The following is a 22,587-nucleotide window of genomic DNA, read 5'->3' as shown; positions in this document are numbered from 1 at the left end:
TTAAATACAACACACATTTTAAATCCCTAGAAAAACCATTAAATTATCACATAAGTCACGGATTAATAAATTTGAATTTGAACTTTTCCCGCCACGTTGTCAGGTGAATGGCAGCCTCTTAAGCCGGTGATGTGGACACACTGTTCCAGCAAACAGCTGTTGCGCTTGCACAAAACTGCATTTATTTTACTTAGCTATTTACTATATTTAACCGATTTCGAGATGGCCGCCAACATAGCCGCCGCAGCTGCAGCTGCCCAAGAAGTGGACCCCGTGCTAAAGAAGGCCATCAAGTTGCTGCACTCCAGCAATCCCACCTCGGCGGCCGAACTGCGTCTGCTTTTCGACGAGGCATTGAAATCACGTTTTGGCCCCGAGAAGAGTTTGACCAACAACATGAGCCCGCGGATGCTGGAGGATGAGGCCAACTTCCCGGGCCGGGCGGCCACGCCACCCCAGCAGCCCTTGAACACGGACGAGATCATCAATTTGACCAACTCGCCGGACAAGGAGCCCTCCGATTCGGTGGACACCATTGCGGATTCGGATGATGGTCTGAGTGCCGTGGGAATAGTTAATACCGGAGACACCGGCGACTTTGGCGACCTCAATTGCTGTGTGTGTGGTGAAATGGTCATCAGGGCCACCAACCGGCTGATCGAGTGCTCCAAGTGTGGGGCCATGTATCACCAGGAGTGCCACAAGCCTCCCATTACCAAGGAGGAGGCGGCCGAGGACCAGGAGCAGAACTGGCAGTGCGACACGTGCAGCAACAAGCCGACAACCAGCAGTGGCAGGGCCACATCCTCAGCGGCGCCAGTGACGCCCACCGTCTTCATTGCGGACGAGCCCATGCCGCTGACCAGCAAGGCCAAGTCCTCGGCGGCCTCGTCGCGCTCCTCCAACTCGTCCAACTCCTCGTCGCCCTTCTACAGGCCGGAGCCCAGCAGCTCCACCAATGCCAGCAGCAGTAGCAGCAGCAAGCACGGCCACAAGTCTTCCTCTTCGTCCTCGTCCAAGTCGCACAAGGAGGAGCGAACGTCCAAGTCCTCGGCGGCGCCTTCACTTAGTGCCATCGGCAGCCTGGAGAAGCACAGCAGCAGTGGCAGCGGTACCTCCTCCTCACGGCGCAGCAGCTCCAAGTCCAGCTCCAAGAGCAGTTCCACCAAGCACCACGAAAGCGGCAGCAGCAAGCGCAGATCAAAGCAGTAATTGGGAGCTCCACTCCATATGATTAAGTAGAAAGTGTAAGCCAAAGTGAAAGAAAGATAACATTAAATATGGATATTTTATTAAACATTTCTTTACATATGTACTTATAATTTTCGGCGACTTGCATTTATTTTGTACATTTTACAAATGCTGAAAAAATCGGAACAAATATGCGTAAATGTATAAACAGCTAAATTAAGTACTAGCATAGCTACTGAATAAAACTCAATATGTAATAAAACGATGAAAAATAATAATGAGCGTTTTATTCAATGAGTTAGTAATGTAAAAATATAATAAACAAATGCTGCCGACCTATCGCTGGTACTTTCGCACGGTTACGGCCGGTGTGCGCGGGCTGCGACCAGAGGAAGAGGAATCGCCCTCGTCCCCATGGCCGTTTACCTTGCGCAGATTCACCCGGGTCACGGGGGAGCCATTCTCCTCCTTCAAACTGGAGGCCAGGCTGCGCGATGAGGGCGTCCTTGACTCAACCGTTACCGTCTTTTCCTTTTCCGCCTTCTTCTTGCGCTTGACATTTACAATCACGTTGGCGTCCATGCTCACGTCCAGCTCGAAGTTGAACTCGTAGGTCTTGTTGGAGCGCGGCTGTGGAGTCAGATCGTCGTTGACCACTGTTTTGCCACCGGGGCGACCTCGCAGGGAAATAGATGGACTGAAATTAATCTTGGCACTGGCACTGGGAGTCTTAAGCCTCGCTGCAGTTGGCGTTTGTGGCTTGGGACTCGCCTTCGGCGTTCCCCTTAGCCTGGGGCTGGCCTTGGGTGTGTCTCTTGGTCTGGGAGTGGACTTGGGCTCAGTCTTGACGCGCTTCTGGCTGGGTGGGGTACTTTCGGCGGCCGCGGCAGGAGCAGCTCGTTTCAGGGGCGAAACTCTCACGTTTTTAGGTGCTGGTGAAGCCTTTTTAGCTGCCGGTGAAACCTTTTTAGCTGCCTTCTTGCGAGGAGCCTTCTCTTCCTCCTCCTCTTCTTCGCTGGCGGAGATTTCCTCCTCTAGGGATGAGTTCTCTGCAGGAGTCTCAATCTTCATCCCCCTTTTGGCTGCAGCTGCCTTGCTTGTCCCCGGTGGACTGTGGTTATTGTTGCTGCTGGTCTGTGGCTTCAGCTTGAAGTCCAGATCCCCGATGTTTGGAATTTTCAACTGCTTGAGGGCACTGGAGAACATACTGCGACACTTGTCGTAATCCGGCTCCTGGATGTGCGTTAACTTCGAGACGTATTTCATAAAATCCCCAATAGCAGCGGGCACTCCCTTGGGGAACAGCGTTTTCAGGTTCTCTCCCACGTTGTCCATAAAGGCTTCCTTGGCCTTTTGAACTTTGAGGGGCACCGTAAGCAGCTTCTGTGTGACCCAGGGCAGCTCCACGCCTAGCCACTCAATAAGATTGTAGCCGAGAATCTCCAGATCAGATCGTCTGGTGGCCACACCCAAGTGGGCATCCCTGGATGTGTACTCAATGGTGCCATTATGCATTTTCTTGGGATCCGGCTTGAATTCCCCTGTGACGTAGTGCGAGGCCAGGCCGAAATCCACCAGGTAGGCCTGCGCTGCGCCCCCTTTTCCCAGCCCCAACAGGATGTTGGCCGCCTTGAGATCGGCATGAATGTAGCCAGTGCCGTGCATGTACTGATAGACGTCCAGCATCTGGATGGCCAGCCGGTAGACGGTGCCCTCGGGCAGTCGCTTGCCGTTCTGCTCCAGAAACTTGGAGATATCGCTGCCATAGCGCGGCATGACTATGAACCGATGCTTTTCGCCATTGACCTCCACGGAGCCGTTGGCCAGGATATAGGGCATTCCCAGGGATTTCATGCCGTGCTTCTGCTTAAACTTTTTTATGTCGTCCTGCTTGGCGTTGCGCAGGTAGAAGTGCATCTCCACAAAGAGCGGGCCATTGCCATGGGGCTCCTAAAAATATATATGGGTTTAAGGAATCTCCAGGGAGGAAAAATGGGACGGCCTCTTACGCATTTAACCACCGCATCGTAGTCCTTCTGGCCGACCTTGCAGGCGGCGTAGATCTCTCCGAATCCACCCACTCCAATCGAGGGTCCAATGCGCCACTGGCCCTTGGCCAAATCGTTGAAGATCGTGCCCTCCTTCACCTTCTCCGGCATCGCGTACAACTTGCTCTTAGCCTTCTTGGCCGGCACCGCCTTTTTGGCCGGCGCAGCGGCTTTCGGCTTGGCTACACGCGGCATTTTCTAGGCTGGAGCGTGGTTAAATCGTGGCTAAGTACAAAATTCGCAAATTCCGCTCGATGCCGGGCGCCAGGGTTGCCACTCGGTGCGATGAGAAGCGTCCTGCAGGGTTGTCAGCTGACAGCAGGGATAATATAGGACCACTCTAAAAAAAATATAGTTTTGTGAAACTAAGGTCAAAGCTTAGGAAAAGGTGTCATTGCAGCCTGTACTTTTGCCATAATTTACTCTAAAATATATTATTACGTTTAAGACTGTACACAAAATAGTACAAATTTAATCAGACTTTGGCAACATTGCAAATTTTAAAAATAGCTAAAAAATATATATAATTACATTTCGTTTCAGTTTATTAAATTAATCTTATAAATTTTAAATATATATTCCGCTTGTTTTACCGATGGCTTAGGACACCTGGCAACCCTGCAAGCTGGCGCCATTTGAAAAAGGTGTCCAAAATTAGAGTATCCAGTGCGCGGTCACACTACGCTGACGGCGTCTTTTTTCACGAAAAAATTTCAAGTGTCGAAGAACAATTCCGCAGAAACATCCGCACGCTCCGGTTCCGTGTTGCAATCAAACAATCATTCCCATCGCGGCAGAAGCAATCGCAGTGCCCAGAGCATTTCGCAAGCGCAGTTAGCACAGGCAGCAGCAAAAAATCGATTAAACTGAAATGGTAATTTTCGGCTCGTCTAATTTTGAGCGGCAGCGCAGCTCGCTTTTCGCAATGCGCGTGCCCCCCGCGAATTAAATATTGATGCCGCAATGGTGGCGATGCATTTTGGACACCAGCGCCAGCACGTATCCCCAAGAAGCCCCCGAAAAGATAACTGCCAAAAAAAAACGGCGGGATTTGTTATTGTGCTGCTGGGGGCGATCGGCCGTAACCTCACAAATTGCAGCGGTGCCACCATTTTGTGTTTCCCGCAGCTTGTGTTTCTTTGCTTCTTTCGTGCTAAAAGATGGCTTTGTGTTCTTTTCGCAGGCTGGCGGCAAAGCAGGCAAGGATTCAGGAAAGGCCAAGGCGAAGGCGGTATCGCGATCAGCGCGCGCGGGTCTCCAGGTGAGTTTCCAATGGGTCGTCTGTACCTCCGTTTTGGCGCCTTTTCGGTACTCACCTCGCCAACGAGCATATTCCACCACGTATTTATAAACAGGGTGACTGTGTTCTCTGCTGGAGGAGGGAGGGGGAATGGGTTGGAAGGGGATAAAAACATAAACAACCCGCTAATTAATCTGCTTTCTGCACACTCACACACACAGTTCCCCGTGGGCCGCATCCATCGTCATCTTAAGAGCCGCACCACATCCCACGGACGCGTCGGAGCCACCGCAGCCGTCTACTCCGCTGCCATATTGGAATACCTGACCGCCGAGGTGAGTGCGCCCTCAGACTTCCCGCTTTTCCGAATTGGAGAGTTGTAGCGGTACTTTTCCCGCTCCAATGGAAAATTTCCGTTTCTTATTGTCACTTTGAGGGGAATTATAGGAAATAGTCATAGAACCTTTGAGTACAGTTATTTTGTTTTCAATTTCCTTAATAACAAGTTCTTATTGTTTGTTTTAGTTTTAAAAAGTTATATCTCATTTCTCAAATGCTAGTTGTAACGGCATTTTCCCCCGTTGCAACGCGATATTTGGTGTTTGTATTGCCATTTTTAGAGGAAGAATAATGATGCAAATTCACCACTTTCTTAGGAAATATTTTAAAGAAGCCCAATTTTAATATTTGTGTTGATTTTATTGAAGTTTAATTATGTAGTTCGTGTTCTAATAATCAGTTTGTAAAAACTTTTCAAAATTTTGATGCTTATACTTTTCCCGCCATTATAAAATCTTTAATGAAATCTATTTACTGCCCAATTTGAGTTATACAGAGTTTAAGGTTGTAGCTTTCTGATGAGTGATGAAAACATACGGATTTGATTACTATTATATTATATTAGTTATAGATTATCAAATTAGTAACATCTTAAATACCCATATTTTTAAAACGAATAATAGATGTAGCCCTATCTCTATAACATTTCAATAACTAATTTTTGTGATATTCCTTGCCCATTTCAGGTTCTTGAGTTGGCAGGCAACGCCTCGAAGGATCTGAAAGTGAAACGTATCACGCCGCGCCACTTACAGCTCGCCATTCGAGGAGACGAGGAGCTGGACAGCCTGATCAAGGCAACCATTGCCGGCGGCGGTGTCATTCCGCACATACACAAGTCGCTGATCGGAAAGAAGGAGGACACGGTGCAGGATCCGCAGCGGAAGGGCAACGTCATCCTGTCGCAGGCCTACTAGGCCAGCCAGCATTTGCACGCCTTCGGAACATGCGACACCAATGTTTAATTCAGATTTCAGCAGAGACAAGCTAACAATCCGACGAGTTGTAATCATTTCTGTGCGCCAGCACATACTTCTTATATACAACGTAATACATAATATGTAATTCTAGCATCTCCCAACACTCACAAGCATACAACATACAAAAAACACACACAAAACGTATTTACCCGCACGCATTGTTGGCGAGGTTGAGTATGAAACAAAAACAAAACTTAATTTAGAGCAAAGTAATTACACGAATAAATTTAATAAAAATTATAATAAAAACGCCAATCCTGTTATTTCCAAAACTGACGAGATGTTTACGATTGTGGCAATGAATGTAAAGTATTTAAACTAGATGGTAATTTATTCCAGTTGTAAAAATAACATGATTTTTAATGTGAATAGTACAGTCTAATTCCAGAATCGCGAAGAAATTGAGTTTTTAATTATCGCATTTATCTCGAACGATCGAACTATATTTGTAAACCCAATAAAATTATAAATGCCCAAAGAAAAATCACTCTTCATAGAGAAATTAAAATTTGTAAAGATTAAATCATTTGCGAGAAGTTCTTTTCAAATACCAAGCTGAGCGACTAATGCCAGCACACAAAAAAAGGGGGCCTGTTTGCTATCACCTCAGCGAACGAAGCGGGATACTAAATTAAAAATCAATATTGTTTCGCAAACAATTTAGTTCGCAGCTTTGGACACCAAATTTAAAATAATTTTTTTTTCTCAAGCATACAACGCTAAAGACGGTTATGAATGATTGAGTCGCTACCGCGGTAAAATTCGAAAAGCTGAGCAAGGCTTCTTGTGCACTGTGGTTTCACGTTTGATACATACATTTAGCACCCTTTAATGTAGGGCAACCCACTAGGTACCTCTCCTGACCTGAACTTGGAGCCGAGCAACAGCAAAAGGAAGCTCTTCTTGCTAGCCATCCCAACTGCAGTGGTCAAAGTTATATAACTTTATTTTATAGATTTTTTTTCATTATCAACAAAGTATCTCAAAATTCTCCCTTAACAAAATCCAATTGAAAATAAAAAAGGACGTACGGTATACGAGTATTTTAAAAAATGTAGTAAGCTAGTAGCTTACAAATTTAAATTTCATATTTATAGTTTTATAAACATTGCCCAAAAGTCGTTTTTATAATTAAAATATATACCTTTAAGAGGGAAAATCAAATTTACTTTGGGAAAAAACGTTACGTTACTGTACCCCCCACCGGAAATGTAACATTCGGCCGTCTTGTAACTCACCCTTATAGGGTGGTTTTTACATCTTGGCGGGCAATATGAACTCGCCGGTATTTTTCTCATTGAAAACAATTGAAGAAGGCGCAAACATCTTGCTGGCAGGGTTCAAAAGGTCAACGCGAATGTATCGCGCAGATGTAGAATTGGAAACTCCTTTTAAAATGAGGTTGATTTATGGATCTGTGCCAAACGGTTCGAAAACAATGCCAACTCATTGTTGTCTGAGTTATTGAAATGAAATGGGTGGTAGAAGATGGTCCAGGTATTGAATAAAAACTCCGAATTTTTCATTTCTATTTTCTTTGAGAGAATCAAATAGTTTATTCGCTAATGCAACTAAATTGAGCATTTTATTTTGTTTTTATACGAAAGTTTTAGGGATGTATTTATGCTATTTATATAGACTCAATTTAACCCCAATTCTCAGTCCCTATAGCTATAACGATTTATTAACTGCAGCGTTACCCATGTTTTGGGGCTCTTAACTTGTTGGTTCGGAATAAAAACACAGTTTTTCGATTTCAGTAGCTTTGTTTTTATTTTTAGTATCAAACAAATAAAAATAAAATTAAAATGGTCCTTTCACTTACCTTACCCTCAGTTCACAGTCGATTCGGGTCTTCTAACCTGGGTCTCTTCAGCGGAGCTCAGATATTTTGGAAAAGAAATATGGTGTTTGCTTTAGAAAAGCTAAATAAATATGTTTGGTGACATGCTACATATAAAGCAGGAACTTAAGCGCACTTATAGAAACTCTAGTGTATCCTATGATGAGAACCGAAATACACCGGGATCTCCGTCACTAACTTACCTTATGAATAAAGCTTGACTCAAGCGTTTTACGGCCTAGTATGCTTGGTTTATACGAGTAGAGATATGTTTAAAATTAGATCGAAAGTGTTCGTACCTAGAATTGCATAAAGTTAACTAAATCTTGAGGTAAATAATTTAGTTTATCACTACTTAGACTGCGCCCAAGGAGAAGGAGAGACTTACATATCGGCAGGGCAGCTAAAACAAATACATAGTGTTGTTTTTATACTTTATTTATTTAAAATAAATATGTGTTTTCATATAGTTCGGTTAAGTGATTAGTGTTGTATCTCGTAAATTTAGCAGAGGAGCTCTAAATGAAGCTGCCAAATGGTGGACTGAGCCTCCCCTTATTTCAATACATAATTCATGGATCAATTCAAAGCCTTTGGCGTGCGCTACCGCTTATAAATAGGATAGAGAGGAGAATGAATCGTACATCTAGATAATCTGAAGGTATAAACTTAACTTAGAGTTCGTGTCATGGCTCGAAAACAAATACATAGAGTTTCCTAGCATTCTTTTGCAGCATATTTTAACTTTCTCAAGTTTGTCATGTGTGTGGAAAGCAAAAAAAAAAAATAGACATCGTGGGAGGCCAGAGAGAGAAACCTTTAACATCGTTACAGTATATAAGTATCCGTTTCGCTCCTTATGAAAATTGACAATAGTTTTGATATCAACTCTTGTGTACATCGATAGTTAAGGCCACGCACCCGTGCCACGGCCGCCAGCTCGGCGTTTGATTTGATTTCTGATCCGATTACGGTTTCATATGAATTCGCATTTTGCGTTTTTCTTGTTTTTGGACGTATATCTTATTTGAATGGTTTAGTAATACATAGGTATCTACGATTAAGCTATTCGTTTTGGGCCAATAAGCTCAGGCTACAGTTGCGTAATTTGTATCTAATTATTAATTGATTTATTGCTTGCAATTGTCCTTCCACCTTCGATTCAAACCGACGTGCGTCGCACGGTCGCTCGCTTCGTTTTACAGATAGAGAGATAGATAGTTGGATTCGAATAGAGAGCTTCATGCTGTATCGTATTTGGGCATTTTTTACGATTCCCCGGGGGTTACAAAAATATGTCTAAAGTAAATCGAAGCGGGAGAAGAGCTCGCTCCTCCCAAATACGGTGTAGAAAATATTTATACATAGTCTGTGGCATAGCTTAGATCGATCGTAGGTTATCAATGGTATAGCTTAAGAGTAGAGTAAAACCGTAGTTAGTTGTCCTATGATAGAGAGACAATGCGTTAAGTTTCCTGTTAGTAACTCTAAGCGAGTGTGGCCTAGCTTATCAACGAGTCTATTTAAAGGTATCTTGATTCTTGAGCATCTAAATCAAAGAAAATGTTACACATTAGTAATCATACATGAACTTCAGTACTTGAGACGTAGTGCATCTGTGGCGGGTAGTAGGTAGTACACAGTATATGGGTGGCAAGACGTATTTGGGGCAACTCTTATGCATAGGCCACATTTAAAACGAACGACTAATGGCGGGGACGGGTTGCGATTGCACCATCTACTCACCCCTTCTAGCGGCGATACTTGCTATTGGCACTGCCTCCGGTGGCCACCGAGCCGTTGGATACGCCCACCGCCTTGGCGCCAGTGGGGGGCTGAACGTTTCCGTTGGGCGGCGGGGCACCAGCATTGTATGGGGGATATGCTGGCGGTTGGGGATTATCTATAATCGATCGTGATTAGTCAACGCAGATTACTTGTGCTGGACTCTACCTACGGTAGTTGTTGGGCGGCGCTGCCGCGTAGGGATTCATGCGGTTCGCATTCATGCTATTGTGCTTTGTCGGTCCGCCTCCGTAGTTTTGCTGGTAGCCGCTGCCGAAGTTTGGCGGGGGTGGGGGCTGTTGATGGGACGGCGGACCCTGCGGAGGTGGAGCCCCAGGCACTGGTGGCGGTGCATTGGGCGGCATGTTCCAGTTACCAGGAGCCGGAGGTGGCGGTCCATTGTGACCCATGGGCGGGGGCACTGCCCCAGCCGGAGGTACCTGTTGCACCGGTGGTGGACAGCCCCATTGGCCTGGATGCCATTGCTGGGCACCGGGTGGCGGAGGAGGGGGAGCGTTCCAGCCATTTTGAACAGGCGGATAGGGACCCCAGGCGTTCATTTGCGGAGGGGGTGGCTGTTGGTAGTAGGACTGCATAGGTGGAGGCGGAGGTCCCCAGTAATTGTAGTTTGGTGGTGGGGCGTTCATCGGGGGTGGTGGGGGTTGCTGGTGGTAAGGAGGCATCACCTGCGGCGGTGGCACAGGTGGACGGTAGCCAGGCACCGGCATGTTGCCGTTATGCGGCTGCTGCTGCTGCTGTGGTGGTGGAGGCTGTTGCATCTGCTGTTGTTGTTGCTGCTGATTCAGCGGCGGCTTGCTGCCGTTCGCCATGGCTCCCGGCTGCTGTTTGTCCTTCTTCTCCAGGTTGTAGATCGACTTCTTGACGTCCACGTGCACGTACTTAATCGAATGCTGCTTTTGAACTGCAAGATCCAGGAAGGTTAATAGAGAACGGCACTTTAAATCATATTGTTTTCATAGGAGACTCTCTCCATACTTACGGATGGCTTTGTCGACGGCATCATAGTCGTCAAACTCGATAAAGGCAAAGCCTCGTCGCTTGCCCGTGGTTTTGTCAGTGAGTAATTTAACGGAGACAACGCGTCCGAACTGGACAAAGTACTCCCGCAGGCAGTCCTCATCGTGGTTGTCCTTTAGGCCGCCGACGAACAGCTTTTTGACGGATATGTTGGTCTCGCGGGTTTCGCGTTCAGGACGAGGCAGAGCCCGCTTGGCCTCCACAGTTCTGGAAGGGGGTTTCAGATCGAATCAGTTGGGATTCAAGATTATCACGATCGGGCTGTACTCACTTGCCGTCGATGACGTGCGGCCGGTTCTCCTGGGCCCTGTCCACCATGATGGACTTTGTGTAGGTGATGAAGCCAAAGCCGCGTGACCTTTTGGTGGCCGCATCGCGCATCACGACGACATCGACCACCTTGCCCCACTGGCCGTAGAACTGCTTCAGACCCTCCTCGGATGTGTAGGGTGCCAGACCGCCGATGAAGAGCTTACGCAGGTGCTCCAGCTCACATATGTCCTGCCGGGCGGAGGGAAGGGGAGGGGGCTGGTTGGTTAAGTAGGTGGTATGTACACAGGAGAACACGCAGCTAAATGCGTCACTCGCCGACCCACACACGTGCACAGATACACATGCATGTACATGCAAGTGAGCTGGCCATTCTGCCAGGTACTTACATCATCCTCCCTATCCGGTATCACAATCACATCCTTGTTTTCCTCGGGCGGAACATCCTCAACCTTGCAAAGCACGCCAGCCATCTTTTCAGTCGCGTTTTAACCAAATTAACAAAACGAAAGCTAGGTGGTAGAATTTACAAAGTCAATCGATTATTGTTATTCAGCTGCTAGAGGTGAACTGCAATCGCTGACTCATCGATGTATATACCGTACTGTTCGATGGCACTATCGAGTGTTTTGGGCAATCGATAGATTAATTGGGGTATTCATGAATGTTCAAATTAAAAGCTAACCATTTATCCCTTAGATTATATTGCTGCTTATGGTTTCCCACATAAACGTGGGAACAATTCGAAAGTTTTAAGAAAACCGTGGTCAAAGTGCCAAATTTTTCACGCTTATTATGTTTAATAACAGCAATATATATCGAGACATTGAGTAGCTGTAAATAAAAATGTATCGATAGCTGATAGCTGTCAAATTAGCGCTTTGTTTTCCAAAAAAAGGCAAATCAGAAATACAGTAAGAAAATATTAATTTATATACCTTTAGAATATACGTTTTTATGATTTTTGTATTTGCTGTAGATGTCCGAGTCTCCGCCGCCTGTGGAACGCCGGATGTGCGGCCTGGGAAATCATAGACTGAGGACCCCGTTCCGAATAATAAAAAATCCGCACTTGATCAAGTTTGGCCAACATATAAACTCTGAACTACGGTCGCAACCACTCTGCCTGTCCTGCTATAGAGATCTAATAAGGCTATACAACTTCAAGAACAGCAATGCGAAAAGACATCTTGAGGAGAGGAAGCAGGAAGCGAGTATTTCGACATTGACTAGTAGTCAGACGAGTCAGACGAGTGAGGCGACATTCGGGCCTCCTAACGAAGAGTCCACCTCCACGCCCTCGGAGAAGGAGGGACCCACTCCGAGGATCTCCGATGAAGAAGAACCAAGTCCTACGATCTCCTCGGACGACGAAGGACCCACTACTAGCGCAGCAGCAGCGGCCAAGCGAGCAAAAAGGCAGTTGATCACAGCGAGTTCTTCGGGGGACTCATCCTTCTCCGATGTCGACGACCCCAACTCCAATCTAAGTCTCAACGCTGTGAATGGCTCACGTTTACCTCATATTCAGCCTATTCCAAAAAGACGAACGTTCATCCACATGAACAAGGAAGCCATGGACAGCTACCTGGACGGAATCACTGGGGGATAGCGTTTTTTGGACATTTTCCGATACTATACATTTTCAAAAAAATAATCTCATTGTAATTTACATTTTATGTAACCTTTGCATACACTTTAAGTAACAATAACAATACATGATTTCTTCCTTTAAGTTTAAAACATTATATACATAGTTTCGATACATTCATTTGAATGTTTGAAAAAGGCGGGCTGTTACGTTAACATGCCTATCGATAGCTCCATCGATATTAACAGCAGCAACAGCTGTCCGCCCACCAGAGCTGCATTATTGTTTGTTAGTTTTGCTATATTTTTGGTTCGTGGTTCGTTGTTGTCTTCCGCTTATATAAACAATATAGTCCTTTTCTGCCCTAAAAATGATAAATACATAACATCAGTGAGGTGAGTGTTTGCGGGGCCACCTCGGAGGCCACTCTGTTTTTATGCCCGTTACGTTTAACTCGCAGGGTAAAAGGGTATATTGCGTTCGTTGAAGAGTATGTAACAGGTAGAAGGACGCGTTTGCGACCCTATAGAGTATATGTTCTAGATTAGGATCACTAACCCAGTTAAACTAACCATGTCTGCCTCTCTGTCCGACCGTATAAACGCTTATAACTCGGAAACTATAAGAGAAACTAGAAAGTTGCTATGAAGCTTGCAGGTTCTAGAGATTCTTGCATAGCGCCAGCTCTTTTCGGTAAAGGGCTACGCCCACTGCAACGCCCACAAACCGTTACTCGTATATCTCCATCCTCCTCACACTCCCTTCAGCTGAGTACGGGGTACCTAATAGTCGAGGCCCTCGACCAAAACGTTCTTGTTACATTTGTATTTATTTCCAACTTAATCTAAACAGTTTAAAGCTCAATTAAAAGTAATCAATTAGATTAGTGGGTATTAGCAAGTATTGACAAGCGTTGTTGTTTCCCGGCGGCGCTGTTGTTGTTGCAGTTGCTGTTCGTACTGGTCATCGATGTCGATGAAACTGGCATCCTGCGTGCTATCCTTGGGCGGCGCTGTTGGCGTCGCTGCCGCGGCATAGTAGCCCAGGCCCACGCCCACTCCCACGCCAACGCCCCCAGCCACGCCTCCGGGGGGCATGGTCGTGGTCGCTTGACCCATTATAGAGCTCATAAAACCATTGGCCACGACAAAGTTTCTGAAAAATTGATTACATCAAAATAAACGAAATAATTTCGAGCACAATTCCTGGTGAGGGGTCAACCCCTCTATTTATAGAATACCCCTCCGAAAGGACATCGTCTAATTGGGCCCGTGTGTCGTAAAATTAATTTCGTGTTAATTTTATGTTGGCCATCAATTACACTTGTGACATCTCCTTAAATTACTTCCGTTTCGAAAAATGGTACATATATATCAAGTAAAATCCTCTTCACGAAGTATTCATCATAAGGTCCTCAAGTTATTTTATAATATTTAACCTTTGAGTGGTTTTAAGCAAATCAAAATGCTTTGGTAATGACATTATTCTATGAATCTAGTCTTTATAACCTCTTAGACCCCCTACTAAAAAAAACTATTTTAACAACAAGGTATTTCTGCGATTTAAACTGAAATGACAGTGGATATGTAGACCTACCTATAGTGCTGATCGATCTGGGCCTTCTCTATGCGCTTGTCCTTGGCCCTTCGATTCTGGAACCAGATTTTAATTTGTGTTTCGGTCAGGCGAAGCGTCTCGGCCAGCTCGAACCGACGGCTCCTGGAGATGTACTCGTTCCGGTGGAACTCCACCTCCAGACGAAGGGTCTGCTCCGTACTGAAAGTCGTCCTCTGGCGGCGTTGTCTTCCCTCCTTGCGACGCCTTCGAGCCACTGAAATTGGAAGAAAAGTTATAATCAATTAGGATTTGCATTTTAGGAAATTGAATTCTCACAATATCATGTATGTTTTATATATTTAAGGATAAATATGACTATATTATGTCATGTCTTGTCTATGTCTTAAAATCTAATATAATAACTAGAGTTCCTAAATAGAACAGGAGTATCAGCTGATTACCCATTCATAGTATAATAATATAGACATCTCTTGGTTAGTATAATTTGTTCACAGCCCACCCATTCCAATCCCACCCAACCACGAACCACTATTCGCTATTATACTATACTATTCATTTCAAATACAATAGAGATGTTAGAGCGAAATTAATCTTACATTAACAAACCATCAAGTTATGAGCGGGACTAAACGATTCCAAATGGGCTTGCGTGTTGGGCAGTTAAACAAATAATTAACCACTCTGATATCCGTGGTCCTTCGTCGTGTGGGTCGCGTTTGTGGTGCACATTAGAAGTGCATTTTCCACGCGGTTCCCGGCTGAAGTATTCATTTTTGTAATATTTTTTTTTTTATTTCGGCAATCTATGCTGATCCGGGAAAGTTTCAACAATGCCAGCAGCTGGCTGGCTGGCCATCATCATCATCATCCTCGTCGGTATTCTCAGCACCATCCTCTGATTCGAATTTTCCGTTCTGCCGTTTGTTTGTTTGCATTCGCAGTGTCGCCGGCGATGAAGCTCAGCCAAGCGCACTTTATGCCCCACTACCCCCTGTAAAACCATCCACCTGCCCACCCATTCTCACCCACTTGTCACCCACTCCCACCCACTCCATTGTCAATGGTGCGGTTTAGAGTCTAATTGATGTAACAAGGCGAAGCTGACAAGTTGTTAGGTGGTTGTGGGTGGAGGGTTTTTTCCAGGAACAGAATGGGGCGTTGTAATCTCTAGTTTTTGCTTGATTACCCCTTGCCTGAATAACTTGAAACGGGCTTAAAAGCCTCTTCCCTGATCCTGATCCTTTCGTGCCCCCTTTCTTCCTGCACATTTTTTAAATCACGTGTGAAACTCGATAGCCAAGTGTCCTTTGGGCAGTTTTGTCTCCCTCTATATGCTTCTCGTTAAACCCTCTTTTTCTGTTTATGTTTGTTTTTTTAGGTTTCCTGTCAAGCTCAATAACAATGTTAACTTTTTCAGGTGCTTACGATTTTTTTAGATTAGCCAAAGGTTAGTTTGTAAGTTTTTTTGTGGACGTATATGATATTATTTTTACAAGCTTTTACTTAGTTTCTTGTTAATATTTATTTATTTAAAGTAGTAGGTATTGTAAAACAGTCCTTCGAATTTTTATAAATTAATTTTCTCTCACTTGTGTTGTCAATCGTTGTTCTCAGTTATTTTAAGTAGGTATAATTTTTTGTTTAGCTATAGTATAATTAAATAAATGCACTACAATAAATGTCTGAAAACCCTTTTTAACCCTTCTAATAAGATAAATGATTGTTGTTTTAGCACCCATCGATTGCTTCACCAATGCAGTTATTCACCCTTAACCTGCGATCATTTTCATTAGCCAACAAATTTCAATTTTTTCGTTTCCTCACCTCACTTACACACCTGGCAACCTCATCGGCCGCAAACGAAAAAGCCGCAAGTAAACGAAAACTTTCACGGCTCAATGCGTTTTAATTTTTTCTTGGCAATCAGCTTTTTTTCCTTGGCTAATTTCTTTTCATTTTGGGGGTCAGGCAGCAGCTCATTGTGTGGCATTGCTTGGGTTCCCCCATCCACCTTTGTTTTCCTTATTTTTTCCAGACTGATTTTACATAATCCTGGCGGCGGGGATATGGGGATATTCAATATAGCACTTGCACTTAATCAGCTTTTTTCTGTATCCGACTTTTTGCAGTTCCTGCGGAACTAAGTTCATCTGGGGCTGCACCTGCGCAGGCGTGTGAAATGTTCATCACTTCCTCTGGGCCTTTTCAGTCGTAACTTTCGAACTCTTTCGGGGATCGGCTGGGAAATGTTGGCTCCCCTGGGCTTCAGCTGTCCGCGATGTCTGCTCCTAAGGCGCGGCGGCGAACGATGGGCCTCCTTGGCTCGCCAATTGGCGGGCAGCAGCTCCCAGGACCCCAATGCCACCAGCAAGGATGCCACAAAGGACACAGCCTCCGATGGCTCAACCTCGACCCAGGAGACAACCGCCAAGGCCAAAGACAAAAACACCAAGGGAAGAAAGAGACTCAGGAACATCGAGGTAATTTTATGGCCAATACTATTCTAATATTCGATTTCCAGGATACCTGATTGATTACAAATAACTTTCACGATCCAACTATGGTTTTATAACAAATAGTCTAGGTACGCGGGAAAACAGGTTTCAAATGATTTCACACATAATCCGGTGTCTAATGAATACCATCTCCCATAAGAATAAAATACTAAGCATTAAAAAAATACTAAGGGTACTAAGTTTGTTTATATTATTCGATTTTTCGGTTTATAAAGTGCTTATTATAGACCTCAAATCACGAATCTTCGGACCACTAATAAGGATTTTTAATGTATGAATAACCCATAAATAAATCATCAGTAGACTAATACTATCTTCATCTTTCATCTTTTATGAAACCCCTATATCTAGTTGAGACTTCTAAATTGAGCAATTTTATTTTACAGATACCTCCCGAGCCCACCACTTGCTGCATGTCTGGATGTGCCAATTGTGTTTGGTTGGACTACGCCCAGACTCTGGCCAAGCTCCTGGGCGACAACGATGAGGAGGCCCGCGAGATTGTGCTGAGCAAGATCACCGACCCGAACCTGAAGATGTTCCTCAGCCTGGAGCTCCGCCAGATGGCCCGGCAGAGGGAGGAGAAGGCAGCGGCGGAGAAAGCAGCCAAGCAGGGGAAGCCAAAGACACCGCCCTCCAAGTAGTACAAATGTCTTCTCCCCATTATCTAATTATCTAGTTAGGACCAAATTCGTAGTAGCTCAAATTTACTGATGTACTTAGTGTCTAAGAACTGGAAAACCTCACAATAAATATGTAAGAGTTCTGAAAACAAAACTTTGTTTTTGTGTGTTATTGTCACAATCAACGAAGACCTTTTATAGATCATTGTATCTTTTATAACACTCGATTTTATATTTAAAATTCAATGTAGAGTAATTAAATTCGACTAAGTGAAGGTTTTCAAATTGTAGCATTCAGATACTATTTAAAAATACTTGGCATATTCATTTTGTGAAATACGAAAAGTAGCTTTTTTTGGGGTTTATATACTTGTATTAAATAGAAATGCGTAGAAATACAAAAAATATTCTCAATGAACAACTACCAAAATGTTTCTTATGCCATTCAATCAAATTATACCATTTGCAGAACTGCATGTATTGAAATTTTAAAGTAGGAAATCCTTTTCAATTTTTGAAACTATTATGAAAATGGTACAATATATGTAGTATTTTCCTTTTATAAGAGCATACTTATACGTAGGAATGACAAAGACAAGATAATTTTTCAATCCCAACGAAATGTACTTACAAAATGCGGTAAACCCGGCGCTGAAGTGCGGATCACTTGGGAACCCAGGTGGAAATCCATGAGGCAGGACGGGATTCGCTGTTACGCCGGGATTGATGACCGGAGGTGGACTCACATAGCTGAGCTTGTGCTGCACCTGCTGATGGAGGTGATTATGGTGGTGCTGTTGCTGTGCGGGATGTGGATAATCCTTGGACTGGGCGTAGAAATCGTAGGCGGGAAAGCTGGCGAGCGATGTGCGTTCGTCACTGATGGAAATGTCCGGCGAGGAGACACTGCCGCCGTCGCTGTGATAAGGCGTTTCACAAGGGGGCGGCTTGTGGGCGTGGGTGCCGACATCGATGTCGTTTTCCCCATTTTCCGAGCTGCGCGTTTCCAGGTGCCCGTAGAGTCGTTCGAAAAACTGGCGCGGCGACGAAGGACGTTGCGGTACGGTTATTAAACTCGTAGTACTCGATATGGCTGGTGACCCGTCGGGTGACCCAATCTCCACTTTCTGCCGCTGCATTTTGGCTAAGGATTGGGATTCGGATTTGGATTTGCTGCGGAGCTGGACAAACTAATCACTTGGGTTATCGGCGAGCGACTGAAGTGTCGGTTATAATACAGCTACTTCCGCTGGTCAAGCAACGCTTATCCTGACGTCGACGTCGGCAGAGGAAGTGGGGGGCGAAAAAAAAACAAAGCAAATTACGCGGTACATCAAAAAATTAACGGCAGCAGCGGGGCGCCCAAAATGCTGCTTAATAACAATAAAAAAAAGGACCCCCTCCTTTCGGCACACCTGAAACTCATCTTTGATTGGCTGAAATGTGTTAAATGCAACCCCTAATTTTACTTCCGGGCAAATAGTCCGTTAAGGGTGACAGCCGGATGCTTCAAATAAGCCCCGCCCTTTTTGAGGGGAAGTATGTTTGCAGCCCTGGTTAGACTTAGCGGAGTTACTCACCCATTCAGTTGGCTAGCGGTGTTGTCAACCCAACTAGTGATGACAAATTTGTGGATCGCTGATCTGTTAAGCAAAGACACAAACCGATAATTTTTCAATTCATAATAAAGATTGATTTGTTTTAAAATTTCAATACGCGATTTCATTTAATATTAATGTTTTAATTTCAGCTGAAAAAGATAATCTGAAAAATGTGTTCGTAAAAACTGGTAGCCCTAGTTAATACGGGATTAATAGTCTTCGCCGCTTTGGTCACCTTGTCACCTTTATAAACTGAAGCAACTCTGAAATCTTCGGCATTTCAAATTCAAAATTCGAAGCGGAACGATCGGTTGCCGGCGCTTCATTCTATATAGCGCGCGCGAGAAGTCGAATTCGAAATCGTTTGTGGATAATATAAATATGTGTTTTGCGAAAAAATATCAATGATAGTGCTCAAAACAACAAAAGAAAACGAACGATTACGGTTATGTTTTCACCCGCCTACGCTGCGCCCTTCGATTCGCAAGCACCGTTAGTTCGCGCAGCTGTTGCAGCCCCCGAAAGTGCCAATAAAGAATAATAACAATAAACAAAGACCAACAAGTGGTGTAAAAAAGGTATAAATGGAGCATCCCTTCGATTTCAGCCAATTTCGATTTTTTTTGTTGAACAAAACAGGCAACAACAGGCAGAGACAAAAATCTGCACCGACTTTTGTTTGTTATTTTCCGTTCGGATTTTAATTGAATGGCTGTTTGTGCTTGTGTTTGTTTCTTGACGGCTTTCTGTTTGTGCAATGCAAAAATATTTTGTTAAAACTCGTTTCGTTTAGAGCTTATTTGGCTTTGGCCCGCAAGTGTGTGATTTTGAGTCGCAGTCTTTTTGCCATCCATCAATTTCGGTTTTTGTTACACTGACATATGCAAATTTTTGGCTGTTTTTCAGTGTTTTTTTTTAAATATTTTTTGAGCTCAATTAAAAAATATCTTCTGGATACACAGAAAAATAAAATGCAGAAAGGTGCTTGCAAAAAAAAATCACAAAAAGGTGGATATTGACATTTCTGGTTCTAAAATGAATTTTCTAACAACACTGATTAATTTAAAGCGTGAATTTAAAGTTTAAAATGCTTGTAGCAAATCTATAATTAAAAAATGAACAACATAAAGTAACTAGTTCTGGGTTTTCGAAAAAGATCACATTTTTTCCAATTGCAAAACTGATTATAAAAACCCTAGAACATTGGTTTTTGTATTTTTTCCATGTGTAGGTCTCTCCAGCAAACGAAGTTTAATAATCCGAAACCCACATGTTATTTCATTCTGTTTTCCAACCAAAAACAACGAGGAAAAAAAACAAAAACAGCCTTTTCGTTTCCATTGACATTTATGAGCGGCGCTAAGGGTGCATACTGCCCTCTCGCTCGCACACAGGAACTCCTTTCCCCTCGCCCGTCCCGCTCGCACATTCACAGGCGTGGGCGGAGGCTTTCGAGGGGTTTATTGTGGGATTTCTTTTGATTCCCTAATTCCCACCGCGGGATTTCTCGTGGGCTCGTTTGCATTACATCCTTGCGCATGCGCAGCAGATTATGGGAAAACTGTTATGGAAATGAACGCGGATTTTTGCTTTTGATTGATAGAAATGTCGCGTACTTACCAATTATCAACTTAACAACCACGAAAAACAGCTGTTGGCAATGTGTGTTGTCGCGATGCCGTTATAAATGCGAGTGGGGAATAGTAATGAAAGGGCAGTAAACAAAATAGTGACGAATGCACATGTGTGTTAGTTTGTAACCCCATATACAGAGCTACAGTGGTTGATTTAATATAAAAAAAATTTAAGATCTTAACTTTTCTATTACGATATTACAAATATTATTTGTTTAAATATCAACAGAAGGTTATAACTTAGAAATAACAGAGCAAAATCTTCTTAATAATACTTCCGCTCCATTTGACTTGTAATATTTAATTATTTACTAGAAAAATTCCCCTTGAACTTGATAAAATTCCCTTAGAATTAAAACCCCTAACTCCCTAGCCACCAATGCAGATGCTATAAATACTTGTCAAGCTTTCCCCAATCAGTTTTATAGCTCTCCAGCTGCCCCTGTGGAACTCTTGAAAAGTGATTTGCATGCATATGTGAACTTCTGATTCGCACCAAACTAATCCCACTGTTTATGTCCCTTATCTTTGCAGTGCCAAAAACGTCTGACACACTTTAGTGACTTGGACGATCGTCTCGTTGCCACTAATTGCTGACACACATAATTTCCCTAACTGGCGGAAAAAAGAGTAAGAAGTGCGAAAATAGAGCAAACGTCGTCGAGTGCCCCATCAAAGTCAAGTCGGCCGACGACTCTAACTAATTTAATGATCAAAAGTCACACATTTTTTGCGCATTCGGCGGCAACCGCTGAGCGGTGTTAATTGAAAGTGTCACGCGTCGTCTAAATAATAATAATAATAATAATAATTCCCATCGACTGGTTTCGTCTATGTGACGTGAGTGACTGTGGTGCAATGTGGTCGGGCGAAGGGGCCAGAAAATCCAGAGGATCCGCCATGTCCTGGCTGGTCCTAGTGCTAACCGTGGGGGCGGCACAGGCTGCCACGCCCTTCGCGAAGGAGTATCGCAGCGCGGTACACACGCATCCCGGCAACACCCTCGTCGATCTGGATGGGTCCACCACCCTGGACGTGGGGCTGGAGAAGCCCACCAGCAGCAGCAGCGGTCTAAACGGGGGCTTCAAGTCGGAGTCATCGGTGGTTCTGCCAGGTTCAGGTGGGTTTCATAAGCCAAGGGCTAAAAATAAATGTTAAATATTATTTATACTATTATAACTTTAAACATTGATGAAAAAGGAAACTGCTGAGATCCTAGATGTGGGTTTTATTTCAAAAGCATCTATACTTTTCGAGTTTCTGTGAATCGTACACTACAATTATAATTAAGAAGCATGAAATCATTTAAAGTAGGACACTATTACGTTTCAAAAAAATAAAAATTGGTACCCTTATTCCTTCTCCATGCAATTTAAATTGTTTGGTAACATTTTCAGTTCACAAAAATATTTTGTTTATTTCTGGAATTTGTTTACAATTTCATTATTTGTTTAATTTAGATGTTTATAAATATGGTATACTTTATATGAACCCAAACAGACTTTATTTATTTTCTAGAGGTTAATATTTCCTGTTTCAAAAATGGTTCCCAAAATGACCTCTTAGGTTTATCAGTTTACTTTACATTTTTAAATTTCTTACTCCATATTAGTAAAAACTGTCTCCAAATGAGCTGCCCCTATATCATCCTCGCAACCTAATGGAATAAGTGGGGTTATCATCCCAATTCTTCCCAGTATTATAAGTATACAACCTCCATTCATGGTCGCCTTATCAAGAAGCCCGAAGAGAACCCCAAAAAAGAGTGAGTGTGCTCCACTGCGGGAAGAAGGAAGTGTTCACTTGGTCGGTTCAGGTATACAAGCCTTCATATGTGTACCGGCGCTTATCTAACCTTATCGCACAACTCTTTCCTGGGACCCTTTTCTGCCTACCGATCGTGTCTCTGGTTTGTTTACGACCTGCGCCTCGGCGGCATCATATTTCACAAAAAAAGGAAAAAAAAGAAATACAAGTGAGGAACAGATTACTTAAACAAGTGTATTTGCTGTCTGCCGGTTGTCTCTCCCTTTTGCATTGTGTCTGCTCTGGTTTAAGTCGGTCCTCCCCGGGTTTCTTCCCTTTTTTCCCTGGTAATACAATCTCAGAGAGATGAGTGCTGCCCAGCTGGCAACCAGGATGTCAACCGCAGCTCCATCCAGGTTGCCGGTTCAAACCCCATAGCCATACCCATAAGGTACCCGTCCCAATTGCAATCCCTACTCCAATCCCATTCCCGTTTCGGGCACGCTCGGCACATCCGCCAAGCAATTTTCCTGCCTCATTATAACGAGATTAAAGCGTAATCAC

At 43.9% G+C, this 22,587-nt stretch overlaps 8 protein-coding genes across 10 annotated transcripts in view; 5 read left to right on the top strand and 3 right to left on the bottom strand.

Moving 5' to 3' along the window:
- The first annotated feature begins 134 nt into the window (after positions 1–134).
- IntS12 (Integrator 12) lies at positions 135–1,469 on the top strand. Its single transcript, XM_017069009.4, has one exon. It carries the CDS (start codon positions 223–225, stop codon positions 1,210–1,212), a length of 990 nt encoding a protein of 329 aa, XP_016924498.4. The 5' UTR covers positions 135–222; the 3' UTR covers positions 1,213–1,469.
- On the bottom strand, positions 1,446–3,527 carry ball (nucleosomal histone kinase 1). The gene is made up of 2 exons (XM_017069008.4): positions 3,201–3,527; positions 1,446–3,141 (listed from the first exon to the last, which is right to left on the bottom strand). The coding sequence occupies exons 1-2, from the start codon at positions 3,432–3,434 to the stop codon at positions 1,528–1,530; spliced, it is 1,848 nt and encodes a 615-aa protein (XP_016924497.3). The 5' UTR covers positions 3,435–3,527; the 3' UTR covers positions 1,446–1,527.
- A 367-nt stretch (positions 3,528–3,894) lies between these two features.
- His2Av (Histone H2A variant) lies at positions 3,895–6,053 on the top strand. The gene is made up of 4 exons (XM_036819633.3): positions 3,895–4,113; positions 4,423–4,500; positions 4,701–4,814; positions 5,505–6,053. The coding sequence occupies exons 1-4, from the start codon at positions 4,111–4,113 to the stop codon at positions 5,733–5,735; spliced, it is 426 nt and encodes a 141-aa protein (XP_036675528.1). The 5' UTR covers positions 3,895–4,110; the 3' UTR covers positions 5,736–6,053.
- A 2,010-nt stretch (positions 6,054–8,063) lies between these two features.
- On the bottom strand, positions 8,064–11,311 carry Rb97D (Ribonuclear protein at 97D). Of its 3 annotated transcripts, XM_036819472.3 has the most exons (6): positions 11,124–11,311; positions 10,736–10,992; positions 10,427–10,671; positions 9,599–10,348; positions 9,388–9,544; positions 8,064–9,190 (listed from the first exon to the last, which is right to left on the bottom strand). In XM_036819472.3, the coding sequence occupies exons 1-5, from the start codon at positions 11,205–11,207 to the stop codon at positions 9,393–9,395; spliced, it is 1,488 nt and encodes a 495-aa protein (XP_036675367.1). In that variant the 5' UTR covers positions 11,208–11,311; the 3' UTR covers positions 8,064–9,190; positions 9,388–9,392. The 3 variants fall into 3 exon arrangements, with proteins under 3 accessions (XP_036675367.1, XP_036675366.1, XP_036675368.1); XM_036819471.3 differs by having other exon boundaries at positions 8,064–9,544; XM_036819473.3 differs by having other exon boundaries at positions 8,064–9,544; positions 10,736–10,965; positions 11,124–11,309.
- A 208-nt stretch (positions 11,312–11,519) lies between these two features.
- Positions 11,520–12,477, top strand: ms(3)K81 (male sterile (3) K81). The gene is made up of 2 exons (XM_036819476.3): positions 11,520–11,648; positions 11,714–12,477. The coding sequence occupies exon 2, from the start codon at positions 11,714–11,716 to the stop codon at positions 12,344–12,346; it is 633 nt and encodes a 210-aa protein (XP_036675371.3). The 5' UTR covers positions 11,520–11,648; the 3' UTR covers positions 12,347–12,477.
- Positions 12,478–12,574: 97 nt separating this feature from the next.
- LOC108018761 (oxidoreductase-like domain-containing protein 1) lies at positions 12,575–17,196 on the top strand. The gene is made up of 3 exons (XM_036819477.3): positions 12,575–12,720; positions 16,033–16,383; positions 16,806–17,196. Exons 2-3 carry the CDS (start codon positions 16,150–16,152, stop codon positions 17,061–17,063), a joined length of 492 nt encoding a protein of 163 aa, XP_036675372.1. The 5' UTR covers positions 12,575–12,720; positions 16,033–16,149; the 3' UTR covers positions 17,064–17,196.
- Positions 13,152–18,272, bottom strand: ro (transcription factor rough). The gene is made up of 3 exons (XM_036819474.3): positions 17,674–18,272; positions 13,922–14,156; positions 13,152–13,480 (listed from the first exon to the last, which is right to left on the bottom strand). Exons 1-3 carry the CDS (start codon positions 18,179–18,181, stop codon positions 13,219–13,221), a joined length of 1,005 nt encoding a protein of 334 aa, XP_036675369.3. The 5' UTR covers positions 18,182–18,272; the 3' UTR covers positions 13,152–13,218.
- Positions 18,273–18,914: 642 nt separating this feature from the next.
- Positions 18,915–22,587, top strand: part of T48 (FU domain-containing protein T48) — a 31,245-nt gene continuing 27,572 nt past the window's right edge. The window contains exons 1-2 of the mRNA XM_036819497.3: positions 18,915–19,221; positions 20,812–21,397. Of these exons, the coding sequence (XP_036675392.3) occupies positions 21,136–21,397 (262 nt within the window). The 5' untranslated portion in view covers positions 18,915–19,221; positions 20,812–21,135. The remainder of the gene's footprint in view (positions 19,222–20,811; positions 21,398–22,587) is intronic.

Source organism: Drosophila suzukii, chromosome 3 (assembly GCF_043229965.1).
Source record: "Drosophila suzukii chromosome 3, CBGP_Dsuzu_IsoJpt1.0, whole genome shotgun sequence".
NCBI lineage: Eukaryota > Metazoa > Arthropoda > Insecta > Diptera > Drosophilidae > Drosophila > Drosophila suzukii.
This window is presented reverse-complemented; position numbering and strand designations above follow the sequence as displayed.